At 39.2% G+C, this 10,947-nt stretch overlaps 1 protein-coding gene across 1 annotated transcript; it reads right to left on the bottom strand.

Annotated features, from left to right (window-relative positions):
- Nucleotides 1-116: 116 nt before the first annotated feature.
- On the bottom strand, nucleotides 117-10,697 carry LOC139939851 (sulfotransferase 4A1-like). The gene is made up of 6 exons (XM_071935999.1): nucleotides 10,514-10,697; nucleotides 6,378-6,592; nucleotides 5,765-5,891; nucleotides 5,246-5,340; nucleotides 4,875-4,989; nucleotides 117-4,051 (listed from the first exon to the last, which is right to left on the bottom strand). Exons 1-6 carry the CDS (start codon nucleotides 10,695-10,697, stop codon nucleotides 3,933-3,935), a joined length of 855 nt encoding a protein of 284 aa, XP_071792100.1. The 3' UTR covers nucleotides 117-3,932.
- Between the last annotated feature and the right edge of the window lie 250 nt (nucleotides 10,698-10,947).

The following is a 10,947-nucleotide window of genomic DNA, read 5'->3' as shown; positions in this document are numbered from 1 at the left end:
TCAAAAACAACTGTAAACAAATAAACAACAACAACATATACAGTTCAAGAACCAGCACAAACTTTCAAACTGTTTCAATATATTGTTTTACTTTTAATACTACATTCATTGCACACGTTAGTCATATACTGCTTATATGCTTTACTGTAATACCTTAGGAAAGACAAGGTTCAATGCCATCTGGCATAATGTGGCCGATTTGAAACGGGGACATTACCCTCAGATTTTGTTCACGAAATTTCTAAAGCAAAAATGAGCTCTGTTTGCGGTCATTCTGTGTGTAGAATATCTCTTTGTTTTTCATTCAACTAACGCAGAATAAAAATAATACGCAAGACAAGTTCTCAAGAACAAGTCTGATCTACACAGAAAAGAAGATGTTGTATACACATGGTGTTTGCCACAAACTGAATAAGTACACCTATCAACAAATAGTAAACGAAACCAAGTATAAAAGGAAGAGTAAAAGAAAATCATTAGTAAACAAATTGTTTACAATTTTAAACCTTTGCCAGCATTGGCTCAAAACCATTACATCACTCTTGATGATTTTTTAACAATCCTGCACAAATACTGCTTCATTTTTTGTTTTAATACACTTTATATGCACATCATCTTGTTTATATACAGACACATATATTTGGTACACGATTCTACATTTTGGTTCTTTTCTGAATTTCTTTTTTAAAATGACTCCACGTTAACGTCTCAAATCACAATCAGCCTGTCATTTTTTTTGATTAAAATTTATAAAGTTTAATCCAATTAGGAAGATCGTTTGCCTTCAACATGAGGAAGCCTTTTTAAGTTTCTAATTTGCCTTTTAATAGTTTCTAAATTGCCTTGGCAAGATTTAAGCCAATCTGATGCTTTTACCTTTACACGTTAACTTAAATAAAAGGTTCCTACATTCCTGGAAGTTGGAATACTTATAGACTCATAGTCTGTATGAAGATTAAAGGGATACGTTGCCTTGGACAGGGCGAGTTGGTCTACAAAAAAAGTGTTGTAACCTTTTGTTATGAAATGCATATTATGGTTAGAAAGATGCTTCAAAAGTAGAATACAATGATCCACACAAACTTGCGCATTTACTCTGCGAACTAACACCAGGGGTCGAAATTGCCACTAGCCCGCTAGCCCGGGACTACCAGATTTACAGCCGGGCTACTCATTTTTCCAGTTTGATAGCCCGACGGGCTAGTGGAAAAATAATGCAAAAATCATCATCACAAACAATAAAGAACTATGTTATTGGTGTATTGTAAAGTTTGAGCCGTGACGCGAGACATAATGTGTCTTTCGGGCAACCAAAATCTAATCAGGGCTACTAAAAATTATTGGTCACTAGCCCTGCTGACTACCATGGAAATACACTTAATTTCGACCCCTGTAAAACGGTCAGCCATTTTGTGCAACGTGTCCCTTTAATGGCCTCTGCCCAAACAGGCCCCTCCACCCATCCACTGTTGTCTTACTACAAAAGACAGAAGTCATAAATTAAATTACAGTACAGTTTACATGTTTATAAGTCAAAATAAAAACTAAACTGACTTTGTTCGAGACATCTTTCCACTGGAAAAGTATGATTCCCATTCGGAAAACTCAATTGGATTTTTTTCTGGGGCCAATTTCATAGCGCTGCTTAACGGTAAGCAAGTTTTCGTGCTTACTAAAGCAGAAAAATTTGCTAAGGTGCAAGCGTATTTCACAGGTTATTTAGCAGAAGAATTGGGCGCCCATGTTGCGCGTTTACCGTGGAATTGCATAGTGACTTCATATATTTTCGTGCGATAAGCACCGGAAGGTTAGCATGCCTTTCTTGTGCTTACGGTTAGCAGCGCTATGAAATGGAAATCGCACAGTAAGCAAAAAATCGGCGGCTAAGCAGCGCTATGAAATTGGGCCCAGGTCAGCTTTTCCTTTTTAGTACATTTTTACATACACAAATTACTAGCACCGCACATGTACTCTCCATTAATCTCTTATTAAAAACATTAACACAAAACTTACGAAGGAATAAATATTAAATACGCTCTTACAAAATATAAAAAACTAAATTAAATAATATTTTTTGTCTAATTAACAAGGTGAGATTCTTTCTAAATAAAACCCTTTAGTGAAGGCTGGTAATACTAAACAATGCCACATGATAATTATATCACTGTTTTTCTCCAAAGTGCAATGTCCTCGGGAATCAAAGTCCTAACCTTGATATCCTAAGCTGGACCATTCCACATTTTTAACAGGGGTGGGTCAAGTCCAAGAGTTGTTTAGACTTTTTATTTAGGGGCTGAACAATATTTTCACTAGTATACTTCATGCAGGAAATTAAACAGAAACACTGACCAACCAAGATCTCACCCTCTAATAAATTGCAGTCTCGTCCACATGTCTTGCTGATAGACTGTGCTAGGTTAAATGCAGTTCCCAACAACCCTGCCCTCTGCCAATCAAACGCATTGGCTACCGGGGGTGCCAGTCAATATACATGCAGTGGTACCTTTCCCCCTGCTAATCAAATGCTTTGTCTTACGGGGGTGCCATGAACTAATTGTACCTTTCCCCCATTTTCGTCATTCATTGAAGGTACCTCCCTCACTCAAAGGTTTAAATAAATCTACACAAATAAACTAACAAACATAAGCAATGGAATGACACAATATTTAAGATTTTTAATTAAAGGAGTACTTTATAATAAAATGACATAATATTTAAATTATTTCAAAGGTGGGTATCTTGTATTGATTGTAAATAGTGTATAAGTATTCTTATACAGACTAAGCGTGAATAAAAACTATGTAAGATTCAGAACTCCAAGGTTGTGTTCTTGTGTTTGTCACCGACCTTATGGTGTATTATATTAACTCAAAATTTAAAATGTGTTCAAAAGGTGACTTTGAGTCTGATATAAATGTACATCAACTCTGTTGAGTATTGAAGTGTACATGTACGTCCACAATACCAAGGCTATATGTCTTCTACTAAGCCTGTTAAAATAATAAAATAAACAATTTGTATGCTAAACTGCATTGCCATGAACATCAGAATAGGTGAATATCGGCACTATATAAATGCCCAATGCTGTACGTATTTTTTAATAAAACTAGCAAGATATCAGTCACAGCAACGTGCTATATTTTTCTAATTAGCTGGTTAGCTGTTTCCGCTTAGCAAGATTGTTGCTGTGCTGAGCAAAGTGCTTAGCACATTCTTGAGTTTAACAGCTTTTTTTAATATGAAATTAATTGAGCCTATGGTAGAGGTTGCTCAATCCAAACAGTGACTGTTATTCGCATTTCAATTCACCATTTTGTAAAGACATTACTGATGAAAATCTCATCATGGAATATATTTACTTCCAATTGTGAAGACTGAAATGGTTTTCCTTTTTGGAAATGGAAAGTAATTGGTCCATCTATTTAAGATTTGTTTTCCGTTAAAGGCACTGGATACATTTGGTAATTTTCAAGGACCAGTATTCTCAATAGGTGTATCCCAACATTTAAATAAAATAACAACTTTGTGGAAATTTTTGCTCAATTGGTCAATTGAGTTGGAAGAAAATAATGAAAGAAAACACCCTTGTTGCACAAATTTGTGTACTTTTACAGATGCCTGTGAGAGGCTTCAGGCCTAAAGTCTTTCTCAGATTCAAATATTTTAGTGAGAATTACCTTTTTTCTCAAGAAATTACCTTTTCTCAAAAACTATGTTACTTCAGAGGGAGTCATTTCACACAATGTTTTATATGATCTACAGCGCTCCGTTGCTCTTTACGAATTAGGTATTAATGCCAATATATATTTTGAGTAACTACCAAATGTGTCCAGTGCCTTTTACACCTCATTCAAAAGTTATAGTACGCAAATAACATAAAACATGAAAATCAATTCAAAGCACCTGTGGATTTCTGATCTCAGCCAATCAGATTACAGCGTAAACTGGAAGTCCAGCCCACTACTTGTGGGCAACTTGTCCGGTAATAGCTTGTCAAATTTCTCATTCATGTGGACAGTGAAATAGTACTTCCAATACCCAACGCGATCCTCTGAAATTGAAAAAAAGAAAAAAGACCATCAAAATGTTTTTATTATAATAGTAATCGATTAATAGTAATTTATATCGCATTTGTCGCACCCGCATGGCTTCTCAAAGCACTCCAACATATCATTACCTTGGTCACTGGGTCATTTATTTCATTCCTTAAACCATCTCAGCTCCCTGGGGAGTATAAAGCCTTTGCAACAAATATGCACTACTATGCTAAACCAATCACAAGAACTATCTCTGCCCACACAGGTGCACATGGCATTTACCCCTGGGTGGAGAGGAGCAAATAAGTTAAGTGTCTTGCTCAGGGACACAAGTGTCTCGACCGGGAATTGAACCACCACTCTGCTGAACAGAAACATCAGAGCTTGAGTTCAGTGCTCTTATCAGCTCAGCCAGGACACCAGAGAGTAAAATCTCCAACACTGAATGTCAGACCCAAAGGACAGACATTGCAGGGTTTAGGGACATATATCGGTATGCAGACAGTAAAAGACAGACAATCCCTGTCAAAATGCTTGATTCTTTTGATGAAACGGCGGTCTTGATGAAATGGCAGTATATAAACCATTTTTAAATTGTATCATGTTGTATTGTATCTAACCCCATTCATGTATTTCCACTTCACTGCTTATGTTTCACCTAGTTACCTGTTCATGTTTGTTGTGTTGTCATTTAGCCTTTCGAGAAAGACTCTGCTAGAGTCGAAACGTCAGGCCATTAACTATTTTTTGCATTTATACCCTTGGTCCATTTGGTTGGTAAGTTGATTGCAACAGCTAATTCTATTTTCCCAAACAATAAATGACTATAAAACTTACCTTTGCGATTGTACATCATTTCTTCTTCAAAGTGTGTGCAGATGTCTTTAAGAGCCTCAGGTGTTAATGGTCGCTCCAGGAAGTTTGCCAACTGCTGTACGCTTGAGTTTGTACTCTGAGCACAAAACAAACAAAAATCCACAACATTGACAGGGTTCTGCCCAAAGTGGTCGTGCCCAATTCCCTAACCCCACTGGAAGAAATTTCTCTGTTTCCGACCACCACACACTTTCAAAACTTTTAAATTACACTTGAAATTCATTTCAAAGGTTTTCAACAAAATGTAAAATTGGGTATTTACGAGTAAGTCCATATCAGTGAATAGTTTACAACAAATTTTAACAGATAATTTGCCTAAGATTTCAACTTACCGAACGAACGTCTTCATATTTAAGGAAGAGAAAGTTGTCCTCTTTCCTATGGTCCCACCACTCTAGGACATGCTTGAAGTAGGAACCATATCCCACTGACATAAAACAAAAGTTTTTTAACTTGTTTAGTTCATTAAATCTATAAACCAGGGCTCGCCCTTAACACTTAATGTTGAACTCCAAAGGATTTTGTATGGTAGCGGAGTTGGCAGCAAGAATTTTTTTTGCAAGAAGTCTAAGTCAAGTCACAATAAAGTCAATCCTGAAAATTACAATTCAAGTCACAAGTCAAAAAAAATAGTGACTCGAGTCCGAGTCACATGACTCAAGTCAAAAACTCTGTATGGTAGTAAAAAAGGTGCAGAGATCTTGATACTGTTGCATACACCATGTGAAATCATTATTTCCGGCTGACAGTTAGTTCAAAATCCACCATCCGAAACTAAAGTTCTGTGTTTTGATGCGTGGACAATAAAAGGTCTAATCTAAACTTTCTAATCTGATCTAATCTAAACTTACATTTGCTATTGACGAAGCGATAGAAGAATTGATGGAAAGTTCCCTTGTAGTGCACCATACGTACGGTCCGGTGGAAATCATAGAAGGAACACATGACATCCTTTGGATTCCTGGCAATGTAGATGACCTTTGACACAATGAAAAGGATTGAACAATACAAACATTAAAAAGGCCAAGTCACACTGCAGCGTTAACGAATGATAAGGATGCAAAGAGAACACATTCTATTGGCTAAATTGCTCCACGCAGAATACGCGCACACTCATTCAACCAATAGAATGCATTCTCTTAGCGTCGTGATGGTTACATTTTTTCCTTATTGCTGCAGTGTGACTTGGCCTTACCCCTCCTACTTCGTACTTTAATTTTCTCGCAAGTTGACCACCCCTTGGAAACAACTCAGCGGAACTATCTGCATACTGTGCAGATGCATTCACCACATGGTTTACGAATTGTGCTTACCAGAATAAAGTTACCGACCAAAGTAGCATGTCACATGTGACTGGTATCATGCTCATTTCTGCTAAGCAGAAAATTTTTAAGCAATAATTTCTACTTAAAAGCAGCTCTATTAAATTGGGCCCTGTTGGAAAAACTCTAGACAACCCCTTACCTTGCATTCGTTGTTCTTGACACCATCTGGCAGCAGCCCATATGGCAGATGTGACTTGATGTAACGGGGCGAGGGCAGGCTCTTGAGGGTCTCCAGCCCTGGACTTGGCGCCTCCAGGAATGGGATAGCATCCTCTACCGTCTCAAGACGAATATCCGTCTTACGGAGGTCACCTCCTTCAAGGAGGAGGTAAATCAGATCTTGTAGCCACACCCCTGGGAGAAAAACACATGTCAGATCACTTTAAAACCCCTAATGTAAGTACTTCAGAGGCACCTGACTAAATGGAAAACAACATGTTGTCTGTAAAAGAAATAAAATCTTTCCCGATTCTTTTTTGGTCAAAAATGAAAAATACAAAAAACATATGAAAGAGTTAATGATAATAATGGTGATAAATATTTGTCACTACAAAATGCACAATAAATAAAAAGAAGCACATACTGAAAATGAACATCATATTCATGGGAAAGCATACCACAGACCTGTATCTTGGACCTTGGTGCAACCATTTTGTTTTCCTCCAATTAAAGCAATGCAACCATAGGGCTATAAGCAATCTTACCACTTTTTGGGATATGACGCACACCCAAAAGGAAGAATGAATAATCAGGCCTTTGCAAAATGAAAAGCTCACATGGCAAACTTCAAATATGAATCTCAATGTCCAAGGAACACTACCAAACTATACAAATTTTACATGGGCCTTTGGGCTTGCTTACATAGGTCTACTCAAAGCCAACAAACAAATACTTTACCACATTCATGCATGCAAGCTACTTCACAAGTGCACCACTATTGTACATGTACGCATCTCAAGGGATTGAACAATGGGTATATTTAAACATCACAGGGTGTACTTGAGGCTAGTGCGTTCCTGGCAGTAATCTGAAAACAGTCAAAAATTAAGAGGTTGAAAATAATTGAAACAAATACATAGAGATCTTACACAAAATAGAAAACAGTATCGATTTACAAGTTTGACTTAAATGCTTGCTTATAACCAAATCACAGCAAGCCACAAAATGCTATATTTTCCCGGCCACAGGAGGTACAGCTGGGATTTAAGGGTTACTTTTCAGGGACAGCTGAGGGGTGAGGCTGAGCTAATCACACAGGATTTGGTTATTCTGCAATAACGATTACGAAGTGACTTTCATGTGGTATAAAAGGAAGAATCCTGATTGATTATTCCAGCCCAGATTTGTAGTTGTATTGTGCAGCTAGCTTAAAGGCAAGAAAGGTTTTATGCTAATAACTATTTTGAGTAATTACCAATATTGGTAATTACTAAAAATAATTATTAGCATAAAACCAAATAATTATTTTGCGTCAAAATAATTATTAGCATAAAACCTTTTTTGGTGATCGAGTAATGGGGAGAGGTTGATGGTATAAAACATCGTGAGAAACGGCTCCCTCTGAAGTGCCATAGTTTTCGAGAAAGAAGTAATTTTCCACGAATTTGGTTTCGAGACCTCAGATTTAGAACTTGAGGTCTTGAAATCAACCATCTAAACGCACACAACTTTGTGTGACATTAGACATTGAGGATTAAGTTCGTGCCCTTAGAATTTGTGTCATGATTTTTGAAAGTGGTAACAATGGGGCAAATCTGGTGACTAGCTGTCGAAATTGTACGTGTTGGACCAGATAACATGTTTGATGAAAAAGATAAATCAAATAAAGCTTTCTGGAAGTTCATCAAGTCCAAGAAACAGGACTCCACCAATATCTCATCACTAAAAGATGGCTCCAAAGTTGTGTTTGACAGCCGTAGAAAAGCTGCCTCGTTTAACAGCCAGTTCAGCTCGGTTTTTACCACTGAAGACACTAAGACTATACCTGACCTGGGTCCCCCTAAATACCCTGCTGCGAATCACATCAATGTGACAACTGAGGGTGTTTCAAAGTTATTGAAGTCACTGAAAACCCAAAAGGCAACAGGCCCGGACCAGATTTCTGCCCGCATTCTAAAGGACCTCGCAGTTGAGATATCGCCCATCTTATCTCACATATTCCAACAGTCGCTGAATACAGGGGATGTACCATCCGACTGGAGGGTCGCCAATATCACACCAATTTACAAGAAGGGAGACAGAACTGCACCAGCGAATTACCGCCCAGTTTCAATTACCTCCATTTGTAGTAAAACCATCGAACACATTATTTTTAGTCATGTCATGGATCACTATGACTCACACAACATCCTTGCCGATGTCCAACATGGTTTCAGACCGGGCAGATTCTGTGAGACCCAGTTGATCATAACATCACATGATCTAGTCAAGTCGTTGGACAACAGAGAGCAGGTAGATGCGGTAGTATTGGACTTCTCCAAAGCCTTTGATCGTGTACCACACCAACGGTTGCTACGTAAACTCCATCACTACGGGATACAGAACTCACTTTTGCTTTGGATGGAGAACTTTCTCACTAGACGCTCCCAGCGTGTTGTAGTGGACGGTACAGCATCAGATTGGTCCCCAGTCACATCAGGGGTCCCACAGGGGACTGTACTTGGCCCTTTGTTGTTCCTCTCATTTATAAATGATCTACCATCAGACATAACATCAACTCTCCGCCTTTTTGCTGACGATTGTCTTGTCTACCGGTCAATAGCATCCATCAATGACTCTGTAGCTCTTCAAAACGATCTTGACACCTTACAGCAATGGGCTGAAACATGGAACATGAAGTTTAACAAAGACAAATGCCACACCATGCGCTTCACCTTGCTACGTAAATTCATAAACACTGAGTACAATCTCGGTGGTAGTGCTCTTACTACAGTTTCTGAACACCCCTATCTTGGCCTAACTCTTACAAGTAACCTGTCATGGCAATCCCATATAGACATCATAACTGCAAAAGCAAACAGGATGCTTGGACTCATCAGACGTAACCTCAGAGGCTGCTCCCGGAAGCTACGGCAACAAGCATATCTTTCTCTTGTCCGCCCACATCTCGAATACTGTAGTACAGTTTGGAACCCGCACACCAAGAAAAACATCACCAAAATAGAAAAAACCCAGCGCCAAGCTGCCAGATTCATCCTCAACAACTACCACAGCAGGGACAGCATCTCCAAAATGATAGATGATCTTCAATGGGACTCTCTTGAAAAACGCAGACAGGCTGCTAGTATCTCCTTGATGTACAAGATCCACTATCAGCTAGTAGCCATCAATCCAACCCAATACCTCATACCCATGATCCCAAGCAGTACTCGATCCTACCATAAATGTAAATACCAAACCATCCCAGCACGTCTCCAGCTCTACAAACATTTGTTTTTTCCACGAACAGTCTTGTGGTGGAATGCTCTCCCCAGCCAGATCCTCGAGCTCCAATCCATCGGGGCTTTTAAGGGGGCGGTTGGAGCAATCATTTAGCTACCTCCCAACTTTTTACTCGCACCTTGTACAATAAAATGCACCTGCAACACTTGGCACCGCACACAAGCAGCTATCCTTGGCGTTTATATCCTGACTGAAGGACTATGCCAAGTACCGAAGTAGAAGTAGAAGTAGATTAACCATTGCCGCTCGAATCGATCTCGTAACCCTCCGGCCTGGCGGCCGTCGGGAGGAGGGTTACGTTATCGCAACTATAGTGTCCACTGCCTTTAAACAACATTTTGTTTCATTATTCATCACAGTTAGCCTTGATGTATCCGACAAGATATTTTGCTGACTTAACCAATGGAGATGGAGACTCTGGAACTCACTCTCCTCGGCTGCTGTGAACAGCGCAACGCTAGCTAAATTCAAGGGACGTTATAAGCAATCTTTGTGTAACCATTATTGTCAATACAAATGGCAATCATGCAATTAATTGCAATGGCAATGCTTTTGGAATAAACACACTCCCACTACAGTGTACTTCATTACCGGTTACTTCATCGAGTGTTGTTCATAGAAAGGAGCTGTTCAATTATTATATCAAGATCCTACTTCCATACTTAACAATATAATGAACTTGCATCTCACAAAACTTCACCCCCCCCCCCGCCAACTCCGCCCCTTCCATTTTCTGTCAGCTGTCAAAAAACAACCACCATGCATGATGACCACAGAAACCAGCCGGGCAAACGGCAAAGCAAGGAGAGTTCCTGAGCAAGCCCAGCCACCTACCTGCTCGTGGATAACTCACAATCCACACGTCATCTTTTCTCACAGGGAAGCTTGCCACATCCTGCATCTTTCCTCTGCAAAATGGTGGTAATCTAACCCCGTCGACCACATAATATTGCATGATATCGTACTCATCGTCAATGGCTAGTTTGGTCGGCGATTCGGGTGAAGAGATCTGCGCCATCTTGAATCTAAAAACTAACGTGTGGGGGCGCCCCTTACTACTTCTTTTTGCGGCCGCAACTTTTTTGGGGGGGCCGCCACTTCTTATCTTGCGTTTGTAAGTAGCGTTTGTAAAAGCGTTTTGAGAAACATTTCAAGAAGTAACGGGGTTTTAAAAAAGAATTACAGTTTGTATGCCCCCAATATTTTGAATAAAAAATAAACTTCTGATATCTTTTCTTCCCGTATGTAGGGTCCCCTAAAGTTTGGGA

The sequence above is a fragment of the Asterias amurensis genome, chromosome 7 (genome assembly GCF_032118995.1).
Source record: "Asterias amurensis chromosome 7, ASM3211899v1".
Lineage (NCBI taxonomy): Eukaryota > Metazoa > Echinodermata > Asteroidea > Forcipulatida > Asteriidae > Asterias > Asterias amurensis.
The sequence above is the reverse complement of the archived record's forward strand: the minus strand, read 5'-3'. Positions and strand labels throughout refer to the sequence as shown.